General features: G+C 37.0%; 3 protein-coding genes across 3 annotated transcripts; 1 reads left to right on the forward strand and 2 right to left on the reverse strand.

The window, feature by feature from the left end:
* The first annotated feature begins 7,205 nt into the window (after positions 1–7,205).
* Positions 7,206–14,339, forward strand: LOC117984588 (UDP-glycosyltransferase UGT5-like). The gene is made up of 4 exons (XM_034971212.2): positions 7,206–8,189; positions 8,914–9,139; positions 12,088–12,304; positions 12,441–14,339. The coding sequence occupies exons 1-4, from the start codon at positions 7,332–7,334 to the stop codon at positions 12,721–12,723; spliced, it is 1,584 nt and encodes a 527-aa protein (XP_034827103.1). The 5' UTR covers positions 7,206–7,331; the 3' UTR covers positions 12,724–14,339.
* A 711-nt stretch (positions 14,340–15,050) lies between these two features.
* Positions 15,051–17,406, reverse strand: LOC117984499 (KIF-binding protein-like). Its single transcript, XM_034971126.2, has 2 exons — positions 16,272–17,406; positions 15,051–15,889 (listed from the first exon to the last, which is right to left on the reverse strand). The coding sequence occupies exons 1-2, from the start codon at positions 17,242–17,244 to the stop codon at positions 15,054–15,056; spliced, it is 1,809 nt and encodes a 602-aa protein (XP_034827017.1). The 5' UTR covers positions 17,245–17,406; the 3' UTR covers positions 15,051–15,053.
* A 3,434-nt stretch (positions 17,407–20,840) lies between these two features.
* On the reverse strand, positions 20,841–24,917 carry LOC117984771 (mesoderm induction early response protein 1). The gene has a single exon (XM_034971421.2). It carries the CDS (start codon positions 24,718–24,720, stop codon positions 23,530–23,532), a length of 1,191 nt encoding a protein of 396 aa, XP_034827312.1. The 5' UTR covers positions 24,721–24,917; the 3' UTR covers positions 20,841–23,529.
* Positions 24,918–25,125: the final 208 nt, after the last annotated feature.

Genomic DNA, 25,125 nt, shown 5'->3' on the forward strand with positions numbered 1-25,125 from the left:
TTCAAATAATTTATTCAAAATAGGTAATCAATTACTCTTTTTGATAGTCGGTTGTTGGATTTGTAAGATAGGAGAAGGTTGTTCGTTCATTTATCTCAACCATGGACTTGTCTCAACCGCACTATCGGAGCCACTTCGGAACTTTAAGAACCTTCAGACATGCAGGTATCCTCACGATATTTTACTTCACCGTTAAAGCAAATGATTGTTTATTTAATTACTTAAAACGCACAATAACACCGAAAAGTTAGAGCTGGTGCGTGCCCGGGATTGAACCCCGGGCTTCCCGAAAGAGGCTGACGTCTTTACCACTAGGCAGTCACTATTAGGTACAGTACTTACGCGGCAGAAAGTAATGTACATCGGCCTTTAGATTGACATTTCGGCTTTGTAGAGCGTTGTCTCTGTCACTCATACCTTTATAACGTTTTGTCTGTCTCGACGACAGAGACAATGCTCTACAAATCCGCTATTGCCTTTTAAAGGTCGACATTTGTGCATTATTTTCTGCAGCGTGCTGTATTTAGGTAGGAATTATGGTAGGAATGTATCTTCGTGGTAGGATTCTATCACGAATCCGCCTAGCTAGCGACCACACCAGCCGCAAAGCATCTAACTAATGTGTTACGGCCGCGAGCTGGGAGAGCCAGTTACCCTCCCTTCCCATCGTCCCGAATGGTGCAATACCTGTGGCTATTGGGTATATTAACCTAGAGGCCACCGTTGCTGCATCATTCGTCTCTCTCTCTCTCTCTCTCTCTCTCTCTCTCTTGAATCTGAATCTGAAACTCTTGAATCTGCAAGTGTTCATGGGCGGCGGTCATCACTTAACATCGGATGACCCGCCTGCTTTTTTATAAAAAAATTAAAAAAATAAGAAAAAGCAAAGATTTTATTATGATTTTCGCCGAATGTCTGCTTTAAGATCTACCTACCTGCCAAATTTCATGAATCTAGGTCAACGGGAAGCTAGTATCCTGTAGGTTTCTTGACAGACCGACAGACAGACAGACAACAAATACTATGTGATCCTATAAGGGTTCCGTTTTTCCTTTTGAAGTACGGAACCCTAAAAAAAGCGGACTATAGCGCAACGATGCGGATAATTCTACTCCATTATGTATTTAAATAAACTAGTGGTTTGCCCCGAACACACGGTTGAAACCTCGCGGTATCCCATAATTCCCTATATTTTTATAATGTTAACAGCGCCATCTATTAACATTATTGTTAAGTTATGTTAAAAATACTAATACCCCTTAAAGATGGCGGGCCCTAGCCGGCGGAGCTCCGGCTACAAGACCAACACCGGGGTAACGTGAATACTCCGCGCCCTACCCGGGTAAGGAGGCTCGTGCCTCGAGCCCTCGGCTCGGGCCTCGAGGCACGTGCCCCCGCTTGGCCTTCGGCCGACCGGAGAAGACCATGTCGTCGGATACCCATTAAAATGAATTAATTTCGTTTATTTATAATATTTAAGTATCTAATTTTGGTATTTGTTGTTCAAATACAGCATATAGGTAACTGAAATTATACACAAGTTTCAGTTTCTAATATGTAGCCTTAGGTAGGCGTTTTTGACATATCTACCTACCTAATTATAGCGTCGAATTGAATCTAGGAGCCCCACCTGAAATAAAGCTTTTTATATTTTTATGCAAAAGGGTGAAGACCATCAGTTTACATAATTATTATATTAAATACAAACTATTAAATACATAGGTACATTGCACAAAATATCACAGGCACTCACGTACACGCACACTAGCACACACACACACACAGCAACACACACACACACACACACATAAACTTACGCAAACACAGACATACCCACACCACATTTGTATTTGTTACTAATTTTTAATTAGGTGGGTACCAATTTATATTTTTTTAATAATCAATTTATGTGATCAATGAATATTCATTCATTTACCTATTCATTCACGTTCAGTAATTCAGAAGTTTTAAGGCTGTGACAGACGGACAGACGGGCACTTGTGCAATTTCACTCAAGTAGACTCAGTGACCTCGCTTCGCTCTTCAATTAATATTTTTTATAATACTTACCGCAGATTGTTTAAAATAATTATAAATCGGTACTTTGAACTTCACAAAAACTTTAACAAAAAATTCAATTGTTCCGGCAATAAGCAACCTAACTCACTGTACAAAAACCCGTACCTATGATTATCTAATTATATATTATCTGACCGATGCGTTTGTTCTTTGGGGTTACCATATGGTACCTACGTAGGTGAGTACACAAAGCAATAAAAAAACCGGCCAAGTGCGAGTCGAACTCGCGCACCGTTGGTTCCGTCATTCCTTGGAAAGATACGATAGGATCACGCAGTCATCGCAAGTTCCCGCGAAACTCGTACGAACGCGCGCTCAAATATAAAAGTACTGCTGCGCGATTACCGTAGAATGACAGCTACAATATCACGATCGCAATCACCTCGGATTGGTTGACGCTCGCTCACTATTGGCTTGGCTACTATGCATTGTTGCAGCAATAATTGCACAAATTCAGCCAATCATAACAATTGAGATTGTAATATTGATTGATGCAGGTTTCCCGCAATCGAGGTGCTGATCTCGAATAGGTGTCCTTACTCCTAATTATTGGCATTCGCGCGATGATCACGTCGTCGCGTCGTATTCTCGGTCTATTTGACGCAACGACGCCTTAGGCGCTGTCCTAATACAACTAACTACCTTTTGAGGTAAGTACGGGACCCTAAAACAAAGTTAAAATTATTAGGAAAGTACGTCTTCCAACATTGTTTTTATATTATTTAAAATTAAGTATATTTTGTATAAAATATTCTGATCGCAAGAGGAACTCTCCTTGTCCTCTGTAAAACACACTAGGAAGTTATACATGGTCGCCACGATACAGCCTACAGGTTACCTAGTGTGGACACCACTAGCAAACTAGGTACACTATTATAATGCCTTTTTTAAATAAAGATATTTTATTTTTATTTTATTGCCATGCTATACTTATCCCATAAACTTTTATTTACTTAGTCTCGAAATTGGAAACCATCTCGATTTTTTTTTTAAATAAACTTGATATGGAAGGTCGCATTTTAAAAGTGGACTCTTTTTCATATCACATTTCATTTTACATACTTAATATTATTCTGAAATATGTAGGTATGTAGTTGCAGGGTTCCGTGCCGGAAATGTAAGTACCAACGCCGATGGGTCCCTATGTTACGTACCTTATAAGCCTACACCCATCTATCTGTCTGTCAGGCCAGCTGGCTTGTATGCTGTACTTATCTCATGAACTGTAACAGATAGAGTTGTCAGTGTATGTTTCTATTGCCACCGTAGCCACTATAACAACAAAATGATAAAAAAACCAAGAGAGCTAATTTCGAAATAGCCATCATGCAAATAAAAAAAAACTTACACAGTGTTATATCTTGTTACTTGTACGATGGTACGGAACTCTTCCTGTACGAGTCCGAGTCGCACTTAACCGGTTTTTAGTCATTGGCATGGTTATCGCAATACGTAAGTAGATATAATTTGGTCAAATAAAAGCTAAAACTGGCATAAACATAAAAAAAACCGGCCAAGTGCGAGTCAGGCTCGCGCAATGAGGGTTCCGTACTACAGTTGTATTTTTTCGACATTTTGCACGATAATTCAAAAACGATGATACATAAAAATAAATAAAAATCTGTTTTAGAATGTACAGGTGAAGACCTTTCATATTATGATACCCCACTTGATATAGTCACTCACTTCGAAAGTTGAAAATACTAATTATTAGTTCATGACCACAATTTAATTTTTTTTGTGTGATCTAACCCTAAATTCACGGTTTTCAGATTTTTCCCCAAATGTCAGCTATAAAATCTACCTACCTGCCAAATTTCATGATTCTAGGTCAACGGGAAGTACCCTGTAGGTTTCTTGACAGACAGACAGACAGACAGACAGACAGACAACAAAGTGATCCTATAAGGGTTCCGTTTTTCCTTTTGAGGTACGCAACCCTAAAAACTATCGTTCTGGAGTGTAAATCTAAATACCTATATAAAAGGAAAATTTAACTGACTTTTCTGTTTGAAAATGTGATTGGCTGACTGACTGATCTATCAACGCACTGCTGAAACTACTAAGAAGGGATTTTTGAAAGTTCAACCCTTAAGGGTGTAAAAGAGGGGGTTGAAATGTATGTAGTCCACGCGGACGAAGTAGATATAAAAACGTTTTAATTTATAGGCAAATACCTACTCAAACTATTACTTACTTACTTCAAAATTCGAACAAAAGTAATTTAGTTGTTCTAGAAATCTAGAATCATGATTCTTCGCATAGATACAAAGTTAAAATAATTTAACGCTGTAAACCACAGAGTTAAACGATCTGCAAAAAATCGCTCCTAGAGCTAGAGTAATAACTCATAATTCATAACAAACGGCTAGCGTCTTTCCCAAGAAAGATCTTGGCCTTGGCCTTGGCGGAAGTGAATCTTCGACTTCGCAACCAGTGCAGAGGCCAAGATTCGCATCTAGTTAGTATTACCTATTACCAGTGGCGTGCATAGGGTTTAAAGCCAGGGTAAGCAGTAGTTAGGTAAGCAAGTCAAAAGATAATGAGCAATTTCAACCGAGTTAACTATTTCTTGGGTAAGCAGCGCTTTTATGCCTCTATTATTTGCACGCCACTGAAGTGAGTGGCTATTAGCCACAGTATCGTAAATGTAGGTATATGGTTAATGTATAGATGAGATTTTTACATTCTGTGTTTTTTTTTTAATTTTTGTCTGTATAATATCTGTCTGTCTGTATGTGCGCGTATCACGCGAAAACTACTGTACGGATTTAAATGAAATTTGGTACAACGGTGGCTAATACTCCGGGTTAACATATTGGGTAGTTTTTATCCCTTCAAAATATTACTTAGGGATTTTTCGGTTCAATTTTTTATTGATTTTAGTCCTTAACTTCGTGAAATCTGAACCAATTTTCAGAATTATTTTTTCTTTACAAAGGTTGTAACTTTTTAGTACTGTCAGGTTGGTACCTACCATGTAAGTTTGGTGAAGATTTGATGAATAGTTTTAGCTTAGAGTATGGAACTCCTCAACGGGTAACAGCAAATCGATCGCGATCAGTATAATAGCTTAGTAAAAAGTAGGCCCTTAACCATAATACATAGGCTAATATAACATACAATACATTTTCATTTCTTCTCTATTAATCACAGGTTTGATTCCGTTTAAAAATTAGTACGCGCCTAAATTTCTCGGTACAATTCAACACCTACTGGTTTCACAGTATACAGAACATTTCACGAGGAATGTTTATAAGTACCTGCTTAGGTAGATTCTCAGGCAACCCGCATTACCCATACATGAAAAATAAATTAAAAACCGACTTCAATAACCACCAACACTAAAAAGTAAAAAATAATTTAATTTATTACCCGTGTATTAATACAAGAGTTATTGTAGTTCTATAGTAATATTTTTTGGAGCCGGTGCCAATTAGCCGCACGAACCGTCTATCTACTCTTCATAGTGTTTTGCGACTCCACATTGGCACCGACTCCAAAAAATATTACTATAGAACTACAATAACTCTTGTATACATAATATACGGGTAATAAATTAAATTATTTTTTACTTTTTAGTGTTGGTGGTTATTGAAGTCAGTTTTTATTTTTTTTTGAAAAATTTTTATTTCACAATTTTTAGTGGCCCCATCGTAGTTAGGTATTTAAATATGATATGCCTGGTTAAAAACCTACTGTTTTAAAGAATCGTTATAAATCGGTTCGTATTTGGCGAAGAAATCGCGTAACAAACATACAAAAAGACATACATTCGAATTGAGAACCTCCTCCTTTTTTCAAGTCGGTTAAAAATATACTATGCCTGGTTAAAACCCTACTGTTTTTAATTTACAAAGCTATTACACTGATCGCGAGCAATTTACTCTTATTAATTGAGGAGTTCCGTTCTCCATCTCCGAAGATATTCATCAGATCTTTACCAAATTAAAATAGGACCACCTCGAAAGTATGTCCTACAAAACAAAAAAAGAATCATCAAAATCGGTTCATAATTGACGGAGTAATCGCGTAACAAACATACAAAAAAAACATACAGTCGAATTGATAACCTCCTCCTTTTTTTGAAGTCGGTTTATAAATAAAGATGGTAAGTAAGATTAGTCATGGTCGTTTGGTTGCCAAATGCCAGATGACTTTGCTTGCAACACAGTCACTAAATAAGATCGTAGTTTTCGCCGCCACCTTTTTAAATATTTAGTGGATAAATAAGTTATGAGTCAATTTAATTTCAAGTTTCAATTGTTGGTTAGTTATTTACATGATATTTTGTAGCAGTAGGTATTCTTTGTTGATTTTCAATGTCGGCCAAGCTTGAAGGTAAAGGAGCGGGAATTTGTGGGTGACTCCTACCAGCAACTCATATTATCTAGGATCGTCTGTTTTTTCAGACCAAAGCGTTTGCAACCCCCGTAGCTTGAGCAGCATAGTTTTAAGTTTACGTTACGATCAGGGGTAGATAATATACCTATAGGATTAATAAAACTGCTATACCCACATCGATGCTATACCTACCCCTTCCAAGTTAATTAACCCGCTTCCATCTTAGACTGCATCATTACTTGCCATCAGGTGGGATCGCAGTCAAGTTGAAGGTATGGGTAATTATTATTTTTAAATAGGAAATACGCCCACGGAATCCTAAAAAAGTAAAAAAATTGAAAATAAGTACCTATTTATTATGAGCTGTTATGGCATTCATAAACGTAACATGTGTTTTCTAAACAAATATATTACACTCTTTTGGTACCTATTCAAGTTGTACAATAGGTATAGGTAGGTTACAGCTGGATAACACGACCTTCATGAAAAGAAAATAAAATTATCGCCGTGATAGCATTGTGGTTAAGACATCCGCCTCCGGGAGGCCGGGGATACGTTCCCGGGGTATCACAAGCGCTCATAAATTCTCATAGCTATACTTCCTTACTAATAAGTCATCATGATCAACCTATCGCTCGGTCCACTAGTCAGTAGTCCAGATTAGCGCGAGGGTTGTGCGGTGCGTTCCCTCCCCGATTGCCATTTCGACCTGTCGCGTACTATAGATAGGTATCTAACTTATCGAGAGATTTTATGATTTTTATCATCCCTACTGATCGCGTCATTTATTACATTCACTGTTTGGCCTTTTATAATGCGCTTTGTATTTAAGAAATCATTACTATTAGGTCAGGTGCGACTTGAACGCCCAGTGCTACTTCAATAGTGTACGAAAAGAGACGTGTGACATGTCTAGTTTTAACTTTTATATCTGGTCCATTATTCTCCTTTGTTACAATGTGGATTCGGCTAATATCCTCGGCTTGTTCCCCCACACGGGTAAAAGCCACCACATGGTCATCGAGCCCTTCCTGAGGCGTCTCGCGGAAAGGGGCCACAATTTGACAGTGGCATCATTTTTCCCCATGCAAGATCCACCCCCGAATGTTCACGATATAAGCTTCCAAGGAATTTACGAGTTGAGGCTAGAATCTATTGACTTAAACGAATTCGAAAATGAGAATATCTTGTACAAAGTGCCAATAATAGGAAGCGTTGCAAAACAAATATTACCAGTGAAACCATTTGCGACAGCAGCGGTAAAAATTTGTGAACGCTTGATAGATTTCCAGCCGTTAACCGACGCTTTGAAAGGTGATTACGATTTGGTGTTAGTAGAGAATTTTATGAGCGATTGCGTGCTGGGTTTACATTACGTTTATAGGATGAAAGCGCCTTTATTGGGTCTCGTATCGGGGTCACGCATGCCCTGGACGATGGCACGGCTCGGTGCAGTCGATAACCCATCCTATGTGCCCACCATAACAACTTCATTTACATCGCACATGTCTTTCATGGAAAGATTAGAGAATACGCTAACTAGCATCGCTTTCCATGAATGGCATCACAGAGAGATTCTGATGAAAGAGAGGGAGATTCTAGAGAAGAAGTTTGGCAACATTCCCGACTTGCGCGATCTCGGCAGGAATACGTCTATGATATTTATGAACACGTTTCATGTGTTCAGTGGAGCCATGCCGCTAGTACCTGGACTCGTGGAAGTTGGGGGGATGCACTTAAGCTCTAAACTGAAACCTATACCACAGGTAAGTTAATCTTATTCACATTTTTTTTTTCGTTCAGAGTTCCCACGGAATAAAAAAAAGTCCTTTCGGATACTTATCCATATCGCCAATCTATACTACTTGGTTTTATAAAGAGGTGAAGTTTGTAAGTTTGTTTGTAGGAAATAATCTCTGGCACTACTGAACCGATTTTGATAATTCTTTCACCGATAGAAAGCTACATTATTTCTGAGTGCTATATTTTTATTTTCAAAAAATTAGAGATCCCTATGAAAATTGTAATAAGCTACCGGTGCGAAGCCGGGGCGGGCCGCTAGTGTCTTAATAAAATTAAAGGACAGGCTGGTTCAACAATCGGGGATGAATTTTTTTTTAATATAGGTAAAAAACTTGAGTTACGGAACCCTAAAAAAGGGTTATTTCTTGTACGATCGTAAGGAACCGTTATGTGTGAGTCCGACTCACACTTCCCCGGGTTTTAGGGTTCCGGACCTCAAAAGGAAAACGGAACCCTTATATCGAGAGATTCCTGAAAGAGTCGGAGCACGGTGTAGTGCTCTTCAGATTTGTTAAAAAGAAACCCTTAGAGAAGCACTTAAAAACTCCCTTTATAGGACATAGGATCACTTATCCTATATAAGGCTTCCTTTACGGAACCTTAAAAATAAATTGTGTTATTTTTTCTACGATGGTACGGAACCGTTATGTGCGAGTCCGACTCACACTTGACCGCTTTTTTTATTAGTATATCGAGAGATTCCTGAACGAGTCGGAGCATGGTGTGGTGCTCTTCAGCTTCGGGTCGCACTTGCGGACCTCTACACTCCCGAAGTACAAGGAGCAGATCTTCATCAACGCCCTGTCTAAGCTGAAGCAGAGAGTGGTATGGAAGTATGAGGGCAGCGACGCGGAGGGCACACAGTTCGGTAACATCCTGAGGGTCAAATGGTTGCCGCAGTACGAGCTGATACGTAAGTTTACTGACGACTCCTACACTTACTTGGTTCAGTTTTCACTCCTACTAGGTGGTTACTTGGTTGAGTCTTCACTCCTAAACCATACAAAATCTATGTACAGAACTCTCTTCGCAAAGACGTCCAATAGGGTCTTGGACTGTAGTAATATAATGAAGTGATTTTTTGTATAGCAGGAAAAAATGGGGAAAAAACCATGATATTTATTCATTTTTAAAATAATTAATTATTAACGTCACGCTGTACTTAAAGCGATTAATGACGCCACATGGCGTAAATGACAATTTTTTTTTTAATTTTTTTACATAAAAAATATTTTCCAGTGGAAATTACCTAATTAATAAATAATTAATAAAAAAATTACGTCATTATTCACCTACCGTACAGCGTGACGTTCATGTTAAAAATAAATAAACAAATTATGATTTTTTTTAAATTATTCTCTTTAATAATTAATTCTAGCACCTTATAGTATAAGGTATACCTACAAAAAATCACTTCATTATAATTTATTACTACAGTCCAAGATCCTAATTAAGAGAAGTTTACCTAGCGCGCTGCCCAGCGTGTTCCATACAAACGTATTTTGGTTCTCGTTTAAATACTAACCAATTAAACTCAATGTAGACAGTAGACACGTTCTAGAAACAAAATTCTGTGAATGTGGTTTGCAAGATTTCCGTAAAAATGTGTAGGTAGTTTCAAACGTACACGAGATCAAACAAAAAATTATATATGTAAGTATCTGAATCCTGAATCCCGCCTCCTGACTTAAAAAGTACCAACATATTTTTCACAGAAATCTGGCCAACGACAGACATAGAAATTTATTTCTACAGGTCACTGGGTGCGGGGGTGCGAGGGGATTTCTACCGCGCGGAAGAGCATATAGCCTTCCAAATTTTTTTAAGGTACTTAGGAACTAGGGAATTAATCGGCCTCTGCCAAAGGTCAAGGGTAGAGATCTCTTATAGTCCTTGTCCACTTTTTATTTCTACATTTTTTTAATGAATCTGTACCTACCCTTATTATAAATGCAATAAGTGTGTTTGTTTGTTAGTTTGTTGGTTTGTCCTCCAATCACGTCGCAACGGTCCAACAGATTGACGTGATTTTTTGCATGAGAATTGATAAAGACCTGGCGAGTGGCATAAGCTACTTTTTATCCCGGAAAATCAAAGAGTTCCCACGGGATTTTTAAAACCTAATTCCACGCGGACGAAGTCGTGGGCATCAGCTAGTAAATTATAAAAAAAAAGATTATAAGTACAAACCTAACCGCCAGTCCGGATACATAATATATCTCTCTACAATAATAATTAATTATGTAGTTTCAAAATAATATTTAATTAACTAGGTGTAGGTACCTAACTTACTATAGGTTAATTACTATAGCTGTTTTTTGTTAAATTGAACGTTTTACGTCAAGTAGCTATTTTCTCGTAGGTAGGTTTTTTTTTTTTTTTTTTTTTTTTTATTCAGATACAAGTTAGCCCTTGACTGCAATCTCACCTGGTGGTAAGTGATGATGCAGTCTAAGATGATAGCGGGCTAACCTGGAAGGGGTATGGCAGTTTTTATTAAACCCATACCCCTTTGGTTTCTACACGGCATCGTACCGGAACGCTAAATCGCTTGGCGGCACGGCTTTGCCGGTAGGGTGGTAACTAGCCACGGCCGAAGCCTCCCACCAGACCAGACCAGAAATTTAGAAATTATAAAATTCCAAACCCCTGCCAGGAATCGAACCCGGGACCTCCCACTATTAAGACCACAGCGTTCACCACTGCGCCAGGGAGGTCGTCATAGGTTCTTCGAATCGGACTCCATTCCGTCGTATAATGCGTAAAAATTACTTCTTACGCGCCATTTTAACTTTTTGTGTCACATATCAAAAGTACGATTTTGTTCCTTGTTTTAAAGGTGCGTACTTTTTTTTTTAACTGGAGTTAAAATGGCGCGTGAAGTCATTTTGTACGGACTATACCTACCTAGTTACAAGTAGGTACCTATAGCAATTAGCACGTGGACTTTTCTTTACATGGCGGCCATTTTGAAATACGCCGTCTTGGTTTATAGGGTTCCGTACCTCAAAAGGAAAAAGGAACCCTTATAGAATCACTTTGTTGTCTGTTTGTATGCCCGTCGTGTCTGTCAAGAAAACCTATAGGGCACTTCTGGTTGACCTACTATAGAGTCATTTTTGGTAGTTAAGTAGGTCTTATAGCACACAAGTAAAGGAAATAACAAAGAACTTGCATGTACCTACTACTACGTATTTGTAGATACATCACATAAAAGAAATTAAAACGTGTTCAATGTTCATGAATAAATTGATTTACTAAATCACATATCTATACTAGATGGCGCAGTCTATCATTAACTTGCAGTGTTCGACATAAAAGTGGTACTATTTCGTGTGTGAGCCCGACTCGCATTTGACCGGTATTTAGGGTTCCGTACCTCAAAAGGAAAAACGGAACGCTTATAGGATCGCTTTGTTGTCTGTCTGTTAAGAAACCTACAGGGTACTTCCCGTTGACCTAGAATCATGAAATTTGGCAGGAAGGTGGGTCTTATAGCTGGCATTAGGGGAAAAATCTGAAAACCGTGAATTTGTGGTTACATCAAACAAAAAAAAAAATTGTGGTCATAAACTAATAATTATTATTTTCAATTTTCGAAGAAAGATAACTATATCAAGTGGGGTATCATATGAAAGGTATTTACCTGTGCATTCTAAAACTGATTTTTATTTATTTTTATGCATCATAGTTTTTGAATTATCGTGCGAAATGTCGAAAAAATAAGACTGCAGTATGGCACCCTCATTGCGCGAGCCTGACTCGCACTTGGCCGGTTTTTATTATTATTTAGCGGCAATAGAAATACACACTCCGGTTTTTTGTTTTCAATGAAAACCCCTAATTTATACTTATGTTTAGAACACAAGAAGGTGGTTGCATTCATCTCGCACGGCGGCATGCTGGGCATGACGGAGGCGGTGTCGGCGGGCAAGCCGACGGTCGTGGTGCCGTTCTTCGCGGACCAGCACCTCAACGCGGCCGCCGCGGCCGAGGCCGGTTTCGCCACGGTGCTGTCCTATGCAGACTTGACGGAGGCCTCTTTGACTCGCGCGTTGCAAGCTGTACTGAGGAAAGAGTAAGTTTAAATGTGTAATTTATCGCGTCGCCTCCCACGGCAGCATGCTGGGCATGACGCCTGGCGGTGTTGGCGGATTTTAACAAATCGCGCATTGAAAACGAAAATGGCACTATCCAAAAAATTTTTTTTTCAGAACGGTCGCAAAAGCCCGCCAAGTGTCTCAAATGTGGCACGACAGACAATCATTACCCCTAGACACCGCGGTCTTCTACGCAGAAAGAACTATCCGGTGGGGGCACAATGCAAAACTGTACTCCAAAGGAAGAGACCTCCCAATCTACCAACTAGCTCTCATAGACGTTGCCGTAACCATTTTAGTAGCTATAGTAGTATTACTCGCATTAATTACCTATTTAATAGTGAAAGTATTAAATCTATTAACAAAAGTAAAACGATTGAAAGTAAAAGTAAATTAAAGTTGAGGTCACAGGATAGGTACTAGAGTTACAAAATGACAAAAGTTACGTAACCGAAGTCCTAATGAAAGAAACTAAAAACCCCGACTGCTAATAAATAGAAGGTAGGTAACTGGTAACTGAAAAGCAAAACAAACAATAGAAATTGATAAAGTCATAAACATAAATGTTAGAAAATGTAAATGGCAGGCGGAGGAAAGTCCTAAGTAGTGGGCTAGTGCCCCCGCCTGCCATAAATTTTCTAACATTTAGGTATGTTTATGACAAAGCTTGTTTTTTGCTTTTCAGTTACCAGTTACTATTTATTAGTAGTCAAGTTATTTAGTTATGTATTTCTTATTTATTAGTGTTTGGCGTTGATACCCACAGCCCACAGGTCAAACACAAACCTCCTTTGGGCTTCGCCGCAGTCGGGTGTAAATAGACACCGAAACTCTATAAAGGTAGTTTAATAAAAAGCCAGTAAGGTGATAATAATTATAATATTATACATTTATAATATATTTATTATTTAGTTTGCCAAAGACATATTGGTAGCTAGCAATAGGCTGAAGGCTGTATAATGTTACATTTCCTTATGATAAAATATATTGCAAGCCATAATTTTTAACATGATTATCCTAATATTGCCCTCCCAGTAACAGAGCGTTATTATAACTAAGCGTATTTTTTTGTAATAATTTTGTGGTGTATAACAAAAGTATATTCGTTTATTTAGGTGTTCATTTATACTTAAAATGGAACATTGTTTCAGCCATGTTTAACGTGGAGCTTAGATATATATTTGTAGGGATCTATACCTCAAGTAAAAAAAGGAACCCTTATAGGATCACTTTGTTGTGTCAAGACCTGACAAGGAAATCAAAACCTATACTTCCCGATGACCTACAATCATTTTTGACAGGTAGCTAGTATGAATTTGTATTTTATGGTAACATCACACAGAAAAAACAATTAGTATTCACGAGTCACGACCAAACAATATGTTTACTAAATCACATCATAGATGGCGCTGTCCGTCATTAACTTGCAATGTTGGAGTGAACATAATACTATCTGGTCTGAGATGTGTTAATTCTTGTTCGATGGTACGGAACCCTTTGCGTCCGAGTCCGACTCGCACTTAACCAGTTTTTTGTTAAGATACCTTTACAGTAAAAAAATAATTTAATTTAATTGTCCGGCCGTCGTCGGTCGTCTAAGAGAAAGAGGCTGCGATCCGTGCTCTTGGTCCTACATGGTTCAAAGATTGTCCATCGCCATTCAACGTGGCAATACTGCCAGCTCGATGGGCACCTTTGGCCCAGGAGCAATCAGGGGCGAACTTTTTGACGATATTGTATTATCAGCGAGAAGCAAAGTTCTATGCTCTATGCATAGCTAAATTTAGGGTTATTAGTCTGCGTCGGCGTGGATTTTTGCCGCCTGTGACTGGTTATGGTGGTCAATGGTGGTCTTTCGCGGTAATTTGGTTAAAATGTCGTTTGCGTGATGCATTTTATGTTTATTTGGTGTTATGTTATGTAAAGATTGTGCATTAAGTGATAAGAGCTTACTTCGTTTCGTATTAGTTGTAAAACTCCTTTTTAAATAGAATTAAAAGTCAATATAAACTCTTTTGAGAAACCTCTTTTATTAACCAACTCCTGATCTTGCTAATAGTATAATAATTTATAATTAGTAATTTTAAGAATTGTTGCAGTTTATTGTATACTTTATAAAATATTGTATCCTTGATATTTTACTATTATTACGATATAGGATTCTCTAATAAACAAATATAAAAAACAGAAGACTTTTTCAGTATGTAACTGTAAAATGGCTTTGTTTTATGCACTTGTTGTACAATCTACATTTACAGTTGAAAATAATAAAAATATTTATAGCTTTATTTTTACTTTATTAATCAGCTTCATGACTAGGTATCTAATTAGTAGATACTTACTACAGTTGAAAATAATAAAAATATTTATAGCTTTATTTTTTATCAAGTATAGCTACTAGCTAGTATATGTGATAGCACAAAGTAGCAAAAATGCGCATAACATTCGAGTAGCATCGACATGGCAATCGGGGTATGAGGTGAGTCGTGGAGGTGGGGGGGACCCCGCACACCCGCACAGCGCCCCCAGTACCCCACACCGGTCGATTGCCATGTCGACCTGTCGCAAACTATATGTACTTCCCTATCTATATATAAACGATAAATTTTGACCTTTTTAAGATACATCAATCGTAAAAGAATTATAAATTACCATATGAGTTTCAGAAAAAAATATCAAAGTCAAAAAAAAAATTTGATGCAGCAACAATTAACATTAACGCTATTTTTATAATTTCAAAGCTTGCAGCTCACTTTCCACCTTTTTAATTTTCAGCGGTAGAATACTAACCATCTCCTGACACAGTGCATATTCCTCTTTCATCATTTTGGCTGCTTCTGGATCCTTTTTGCAGATGTCAACCACAGCGTAATATGAATCATAACTTTTCTTTATATGATTCAAGTATATGTTTTTACCAACAGCAATCCTTTTCATGCTGTTCCTTCCAATATAAACATAAGCACTGATGACAGGTCTAATTTCATCAGTCTGTAGTTTAGCTGGTAACAATCCAGTTTTATCTTTGACCGAATCCAAAAATTTATCATAATTTTCGATACTCTTCTCGCATAGCATATTAATTTTTTTTAATAAATGCGGCGTAGGCTTCTCTTTAGACATGTTCAGTTTTTCTAATTTAATGTTCAGTATTTCTGAGTAGACTTCACCGAGTTCGTACCAAAGTTGTCTGCAATACTGTAGGTAGTATGTAGGGTTTATTTCTTTAAGCAAATCTTCTAGCATATCAACTCTTCTCTTGTACATTTTGGCTCTCCTTTCGTCATCTTCTTCAAAGAAAGCGAGGTAAGCATAAGCCTGTGAACAGTCTTGTACTAATTCGATATGATCCGAAGCCAACGTATCAGCTCTATAATAGTCTTTGGCTTTATTCAACCATCCCTGACAACAGATGAACACTTCTCTTGCATCTTCGTATGTTAACAAAAATTTGTCTCCGATTTTCTCCTCGTATTTGGAAACATCAAGTTCTGGGAAAACTAGTTGTTTGATGTCGCCTCCACAGATATTTTCATCGTCGTCTAAAGTCAAATTGGACATGTCTGTAAATAAATAACAAAATCTTGTTGATATTTTTATTTCAGAAGTGTAAAAACTATGTGATTAAAATAATCATAATCATCATGATCAACCGATCGCCGGCTCATTGCAGAGGACGGGTCTCCTCTCAGAGTGAGTTGGGTTTTGGCCATAGTCTACGACGCTGGCCTTGTGCCGATTGGTACATTTCACACCTTTGAGAACATTATGGAGAACTCTCAGGCATGCAGGTTTCCTCATAATTTTTTCCTTCACCGTTAAAGCAAGTGACATTTAATTAATTAAAACGCACATAGCTCCGAAAAGTTCGAGGTGTGTAATGAATGATGATAGTTGAGAATGAGGACAAATGAAAAACAAGATAAGAACATTCATATAAGCTACCTGTTATTGCATCTACAACATTGTCTGCATCACTCATTAGTCTGTCCTTAGAGGCTGACATGAGGCATATACAGTATTTGACCCAGCATCGAGCTACATCAGCCGACCTGTGTTTAAAAGTCTCTTTCTTAGCCAAATACACCTCACTATCACTTTCTGACGCCAACAATTCAGTCTCATACTGATCTAAAATAGTCGATGCTGCTGCAAGATGGTATCTGGACTGATAGAAACCATTCTGTTCTACAAAAACTTGTGATAACGTTGCACAATTTAATGACCACTCAATCGCCTCATAGTCTTTATACATTAACTGCCTTCTTAAAGTAACATGGCAGTATATAGCAGATTTCAAATTCTCCTTTAAACTTCCATAAACTTGAGCTAAATAATACAGGGTTAAAGTGTGGGCTTTTTCTAGAACCAAAAAATCAGTTACTACTGAATCCTCACTTAGCGTTGTAATACTTAAAATAGATTCTATAGGCACAGGCATTCGTAATGTGGCTTTGAAATCCTCGCATTTTTTTTTCGAGGATAGTAAATAATACTTTGCTTTCTCCGGCTCATCTCTGAACGACCACAGTAAGCCGAGGTTGTTTTGAACATTAACAAGTAATATAATTACTTCTGGTTCTAAAGCGCTTGGGAGGAGAATGTCTTCCCCCTCTTTTAATGCCTTCTCACATGCAGGTAAGTCCTCAGTTTCCATGTCAACGTTACCTATACACAGGAGCACAGCACCTTTCAAAGCATCCACTTGTATTGTAGTTAAACCTGATTCTGCTTCCGATATATTGCATAACACATCACGCATGTTATTCAGAATGTCTTTGGCTTTGTATTTCGATAAATAAGGCTCGTTTTCAGGATCATTTTTACTGTCCTCGTCCAATAATTTGCGTACTTTAGCGTAATTTTCTTTTAGGTCGTTAACGATTTCTTTTGCGGACATGTCTCCGGTGATAATCATTTTTTGTTCCTTATGATTTCGTATTTATTATTTTAATAACTGAAATATTACACTGCTAATACACTTCTCTTTCAATTCATTTATTTTGTTGTGAAAATGGAAATTTGGAATTGAATCATCACAAAATACATTTACTCCAAGGAGGGAATCATGGAATCAAAAAAAAATTGTTTGTCAACTGGTTTTTTAAAACCGGCTTTACGGCTCTGGATTCTAGCCAATGAACATATGGGTTCTAACTCTGTGCGTCTGACTCGCACCGGCCGGTTTTTTTAATAATTGTATCTACACCCATGCTTTAAATCCTCTATAAAAGATTCAGAAACAGTTAACTCAATAAAACTTAAAGCTAGCCTTATCTAATTACTATATAAATCATGACCGCGTGGAATGGTGCCAAGAATACTGGCTGCATTTCCGCGCTGGACAGCCAGGCTGATCCGCTGCGCAAAAAATGAGCCAGCCCTTCTGTCACCAGTTGAGGCTATTAATCGCGGTGAAATGTCTCGTAAAAAATTTTTAGCACTAAGACTCCATGGCCCCAGGGTCTCCACGGCAAACGGCACAAAAATGTAACTCTCTATAAGAGAGGCATACTTGCGCCGCTTGCCGTTTTCAGCTGTTTCTGCTGCGGCTCCCGGTCTTGATGCCGTCTTCCTGATATGACACGGGGCCAATGTGTCAACGCAAGTTGCGTCCCACATTAGCGCCCGTCCCCGTTCCCAGGGAACCAGCGTCAATCCATCAGGTCTCTTGCCATCATCCCGACTAATCCCTGCCGGCTCAATGAGCGCAGGAATATTTATGGTGGCAAGAGCTCTTTTAATTGTATCGTTAAGAATAACTTATTGCCAACATTAAAACACCCAATATCTTAATAACCATTAAAGCATCCAAACGAGTGTTATAATGTACCTACTGAATTTCATTATATCACTCCTGTGAAAAAGAGACTGCTGGCATAAATCTGTCTCGTTCTAACCGAACAGTCGTGATCCGTGGTATTTCTATCAATTTCTATGAATTTCAAAAAAAGAACATTGACAATTGACATTCACACGCAGTAAATGTATTCTGTGTTCACACGCGTTTCACTACCAGTGCCTAATATAGTAGATAATCTATGCAGTGCCCTGTTTATCAAACACATAGATTAATATGTATACCTGAAACAAATCACCTGATCAAACATTACAATGATTACAAGATGATTACAAGTCTACAAGCTCACAAGTTACAAGTTACAAGAACTTTTTTATAAATTCTTGTAAATTATGTTTATCAAATAATTTCACAAGACTTGTAGGATTTTACAAGACTTGTAGAACTTGTATTTTTAATTTATAACACTTTATTTTTGCTAAATTGCAAAATAATTTTTTAACCGTAATAAATGTCGATAAAATAGAAATTACGGTACCATAGATAGTCAAGTTATTGTTAAAAATAAAACTTTTTCAAATAATTTAATTTAGTGTTAAATAACCTATTTGTAAAACCTTTTGCTTCTTATTTTCTTTACCTACCCACTTTTATATATACTATTTCGGTACACCAACAGGAAGTACCTACACAAAAAGTTTAAATTAAAAATAATACATTATTTTTCATGAATTAAGGTTAGACTTAAAATTTGGAAAAATAGATAGACTTTAAAAAAATTCGCTATTCGAATTACACAGCAAAAAATGGCGAAATCTGATTCGAAAGTCACAATTATTCTTCAATTAAGTAATTCATGACAAAAACTATATTTTATTTAGCTCATTTACTGATAATTTACCTAAAGACCAAAAATAGCTAAGTGGAAAGAGATAATATTGCTATGTCAGTCGCTTGGACTTGTATCTGCCGAAAAAGATTATGCCAGCATACTCGTATGTATATGAGACACGTTTTGGTCAAATTTAAAAAGAGCAACAATGTACAAAGGAATTAGCCACATTGATAAGTTTAATAAAATTACACCTTTGAATTATTTTATAGTTATTTTACCTATTTACTACTAGTTAGGTACTAGATAATTTAATTACTTATTCTTTTATACAATATCATACTTGCATACAACTTGTAAAATAAATTAAGAGTCAACGGGGGCTCTCCAACTTTTTCGTTACAAGTTACAAGCTACAAGCTACAAAGGCATTTTTGATAAACAAAACCACAAATACAAGTGTGAAAAACACTTGTATTACAAGTGATATTACTTGTAGCTTGTAGTTTACAAGTGTAGTTTTGATAAACGCATTCTTGTAAAAATGCACAAATTTACAAGAGAAACGCTTGTAATACAAGACTTGTAACGTTTGATAAACAGGGCACTTAACACCGCGCGTTTTTTTTTTTTAAAAGTAAGTTATTCGAATCCTCGCCATTTTTCCTCGATATTATTTCGATAACAAAACAATAAAAATTGTTTTGTTTACAAAAAAATGAGGGATTTATGTTTTGAGAGGTCACTGCCAGAATTTTCAGATATTTTAAACCTGTGCCTGTGTTTTAAACGCTATCTATAGTGAAATGGTACTTAAATATAAATATTCCGCCGAGTAACTATATCGGGATCGGGACCTTCCAACATTAAAGAACATAATATTCAAGTAAATTTTAATAAGTATACAAAATGTAAATTACTACTATAATAAATAACTCTTTCATTAACACTTAGTTTATTTGTATAAACTCAGTAATTGATGATAAGTTACTAGGACTGGCTGTTTTAATGTTACAATACCAGTAAGCTAACTGTTTCAGAATCTTTTATAGAGGATTCATAATATTATGGGTGTAGATAAATAATTAGTCTTGTATGCAACTGTTCATAATTAGGTATTAAAACACTAAAGTCATACTATTATCGAACCGAATATATAACCGAAATAATCGTTAAACCGAAACTTTCGTGTTTTAATGCCCCTCTTTATATTATTTATACAACATACATTATACAACAGTTGCATAAATAACTATTACTATCAGTTATCACTAATGTTATTACTACCATCGTAGTAGTACATGCAAGTTCTTTGATTACTACACTTACGTTTTGGCTTTTTGTAAACTGCATCCTAGCTAGAGAGCTAGGATCACAGAGTTCATTGAATAGGTATAGGGGTAGCTAGAGTTGCTTTAGTTCTCTTCAACTTCATTTTTTTTTAAAGAATATTAGCCAAGTTTATCATGCTGACTAATATTCCCCTAAGCTTGTGCTAGGAGTAGGTACGACAATAGTGCAACGGGTGGGGTTTGAACCAGTGACCTCTCGGTTTTCAGTCCGCTCCTTTAACTGTTGAGCTATTGAGGCTCTTCATTGCAATCCTTGTCCGAGCTATTCTTTTTTTATGGCAATAATGGCATACCCAAGTATTGGGGCCGATCCTCTTGTACACAATCTCTAAACTAAACTAAATTAACAAGTCTAAAACTAGTGCTATCCTTTTCCGCAAGCAACATTATGAAAGGGATAGCAATAAATTTAGATGTGCCATTTTAGTTCAGTTTAGAGATTGCGTACAAGAGAATCGGCCTGATTGACGTGGTAAGTATTTAACTAAAAGAAATAAGTACTGGGAAATTGTTTAAAAGAAACTAAAATGTCTTGGGCATAATTTGCACTGTTTATTCTCATTATAATGAAGTTACACCAATATTTGTTTTGAAGTGCAAAATGTAACATCAAATATTGGAAAAATTGGAAATTTTAAAAAGGTGGAAAAAAAAAAAAATTTGTTCCACTGGAAATATTCTGAACGTCAGCACACATAGAACTACAAATACTGCGAGCGGTTTCTGATAGAAAATCAAATATCGACCTTATCTACCTAGATATAGAGCATAGAGCTACTGGACTAAGAGCCAACGCGTGCCAGACCTTCGTTATTTCTTAAAAACTGAAAGTTTCTCTGCATATTGTCTCCAACACTAGGAGGAACGTTTGTTTGGATCATAGTGGCTTTGGCATATAACAGGTCATAAAGGTGTAAATAATCTTACATCAACGTATAAAGTCTAATTTATAGGGGGTTGCCATGACATACACTAAAGGTAGGGCAATGCATGACGTGATTTCTAATACTATTCTGAAGAAAATATAAAAAAAATAGACTTTATACTTTGACAGCTCGCCAACAAACTGGCTCACCAGCTTGGAGAGAGTCAGAAAATGTAAATATGTTGTATCCAATGGATTATAAATAAATTAAAATTAAATTAATAAAATATTTTACACCTTTATTACCTGTTATCTCCCAAAGCCACCACAATCCAAACAAACGTTCCTCCCGTTGTTGGGGACAACATGCAGAGAAACTTTCAACTTTTATAAAATAACGAAGGTTTGGCACGCGCTGGCTCTCTCTCTATGCCAATTGAAACTAAAACAAAAGAAGCATGCTGGCGGTGCGGTGTTACAAACTTTATCTGTATGCTTATTACAACTCTTATTTAATTGGATAAGGTTGTTATTATTATTCGACAGAAACAGCTTGGCATTTCCATTTCTATTTGATAGGCACACACAAACCCGCACGTGAGCCGCGCTCGCACGCACCGGCGCGGTGATTACGTAAAATGTTGCAGTAGCGACAGCAGTAGCAATGCGACAGTTCATTCTGTCTCTCTTCTTCTTATTTTGCTTTGTGGCTATTGCTGTCTCTCTCTAACCGGACGTTTGACAACAATGATCGCAAGATTTACGCCTGTCGCGAGATACGTAACTACCCCGCGGATTAGCACGGGGGTTGTGCGGGTGTGCGGGACGTTCCCTCCTCGATGGCAATCTCGACCTGTCGCGTACTATACCTAACATCTACAATAAACCAAAAATAATCTAATGAATTTGTAACTTTTAAGGTCTGCACAGACGAAGGACTATTAATTTATTATGGTTTTTGCCAAAATTTATCATACGTTATGCCATGCAGTTCTTTTGTAACCAATTCTGGTTCTTCTCCAGCCAACCAATTCAGTTTCTTGCTGGTTCTTCTCGGTAGGAACGGCATTCCAAACCAGTGGTAAATTAAACTAGTTAATGATTCAAAAACACTTGTAATAAGTCTACTTGAATAAAAAAAATATTCTATTCTATTCTGGTCTTTTGCAGACAATAGTTCTTCGTCTGCACAGGCCCACCATAAGTAATGACACAATAAAAGTATTATAATTATGAAATCCTAAATAAATAAATTTGAAAGCCACTGAATTAAAATCATGGAAAAAATTATTAATAATAATTATTATTCAAAGTAAGTAAATCGTTTGTATTATCATATCTAAATAATCCTAAATAAATAATTTGAGACATTTATTATCTCAATAATTAATTATACAGTAAAATTAAAAAAATATATAAAGTTAATCACAATCTCAGATTTCATTGAATTATTTATTTAGTTATATTTGCATTACCCATAATTTATGAAAAATTATAAAATAAATTACTGCAAAGAATTGTAAAATTAGTTACATTCCTGGATATTTAGAAAAATATATTTACACTGGAGTTTATTTGAAACTTTCAATTTATTTTGCAGTTCTCACATAGAAATAACACAATTTAAGAATGTGCAACATTTCATGAAACCATGATGTCATTTCATTTATCATAAAAATTTAAGTACTTATTTGGTACTTCTAAAACAATATCTATAACATATTGTTTTATTTAATAAATAGTAGTTAAAAGCTTGATTTTAGTAGCAGTTTATCAGACATTTCAGGCATGCCAGTATCGTTTTGTTCTTAAAGTTCTTAAGTCCAGGTAAGTCATTCCTTGGCGGATTTTACATTTCAAAGCCATTCACTAGAAAATCTAGAGATAATATCATTTCGGCCAATGTTCAAAAGGGGCTAGAACTCAGAGCCACAAGAGAACAAGAATGAGTCTAACAGAAACTCATAAAAATTAACTGCACAGTATCCATGAAAGAACCCAAACGTCTGGAAACAGCAAGTTTTGTAGCTGTCCTGTAAAGTTGCTAATTTTGACTTACGTGGTGTAAACTTAAGCAATGATTTGTTGTTATGTAGCAACGATTCCATATGCAAAACACTCAATTTCCTTTTCCCTTATTCATAAAATATTATGTAATGAAATATAATATAGTATTATTATAGTATTTACATTGTATATAAAATAAAAAAATCAACATTATAACTAATAACCTTGTGATAAGTAAAAAGATTATGAATAAGGGATCAGCAGTTCTCCATATTAATAAATATCATAAACAGTGCATACTACACAATATAATAAAATAATATTATGGCATAGCCAAAATACATGTATTAGGAAACCAAGTCGGGCTCTGGTTCATCAGCTGATAGTGTTCTGGGAGGCGTCGTGTGAGTGTTCAGTTGTGAAAAAACCTCTTTTTCACCTAAGGCTAAGGGATCAGGTTGTGTAGCTGGTGAAGGCACATACACCATCATCTGTGATGGTGAAACAGGTCTCACCACACTGGGGCCTGTCGCCTCTTGCTCTTCCAAAAACCTATCCATATAGTCAGTGTGACCTGGATGCAATGTATACTTTTTCTTCTCTAATCGGGTCTTGTTTGCAAATATATCATGTCTCTCTGTCTTCTTCCAAATATAGTAAAATTGTACTAGCTCGCCGACAGACCTCGTCCGCACTTTCTGCTGGCGAATGAGGTGGAAATCTTTACCGTGTACTTTAATTCCATTTTCAAAGTTTCTGCACTCTTCCTCTGACCAAACGCTTGCATGTGCTGGTGTCTGGGCAGAAATTCTCCGTCTCCTCAAGGCCTCCTCTATATTGTGGCCACATTGTTGCAACAGGAAGAGTGCTTCCTCATCATCTCGCAGTTGCTTGCCCTTTGGAACTGCATCAATACCTGAAGTTGAATTCATAGCACTAATTTTCCTCATGTAATCCTCAATAACCTTTTCATCTAGAACACTCGGGTTCCACAGTAATTTATCCTCGTTTTCGTATGGCAGGGCATCGTCGTAACTACATAAACCCTCTGGTATACCCGCTTGGTAATCACTACCTACCATAATAGTCTTTTTCCAGTCATCCTCATCTGGACTGTAATCGTAGTCATCTTCTTCTTCAGAGGGTGGTCTAGAACCAGACCGCAAGCACCGTGTAGCTTCAGGGCTCGCAGTCTCGCTGTATAACTGCTGTAAAGCAGACTCAGTTTTCTCACTCTCCTCTGGCACCACCTCTGGAGGTTGTTCCGGGATCGGTTTATCCATGCTTCTATTGTAACCATACATTGCGAGTAGTTCCTCTAAAGGCATATCACCTTCCCGCTGCAAACTGTTCAGTTCTGCCTTGGGGTCCTGGTGCTCACCTGCCGCCAAAGCTTCTTCCTCGTCTAATGTTCTCTCGTCGTCCTCGTAATCATTTACCATCATACTAGCAGGAGGTTCGAATAGGGATTTCTCGTTTCCCACGTCCATGCTAGCATCGTGTTCGCTTACACTGGTTACCAGCGCACAATCTGACATGACTACCACCAACTACTACAAGGATTATGCTTCCAAAACATGACAATTAATCTGTGCATATACATTTATCTCATTTACTCTGCCTTCAAAATATGTGTATTTTAACGCAATTATTACACATTTTTCCCCTAAAAATGTTAATTTTGATGAACAAAAACAAAAATATTTTGTTTGACACGGAACTAACCACAATTTAAGACCACAGACGAATAATTCAGACTCGAACTGTCATCATCTAACGCCAAAAAGCCAAGGAGTGATACACGCAACAAGTACTATTTGCGCAAATAACTCAATAATTGCGCAAATATTAGCAGTTATAAATATATTTCTCTGTGGTATTTTCTGTTGTCTCTGGTCTTACTTCAAACAATTAAATATCATTTTTTCGTTATATTTGTCAAA

The sequence above is a fragment of the Maniola hyperantus genome, chromosome 8 (genome assembly GCF_902806685.2).
Source record: "Maniola hyperantus chromosome 8, iAphHyp1.2, whole genome shotgun sequence".
Lineage (NCBI taxonomy): Eukaryota > Metazoa > Arthropoda > Insecta > Lepidoptera > Nymphalidae > Maniola > Maniola hyperantus.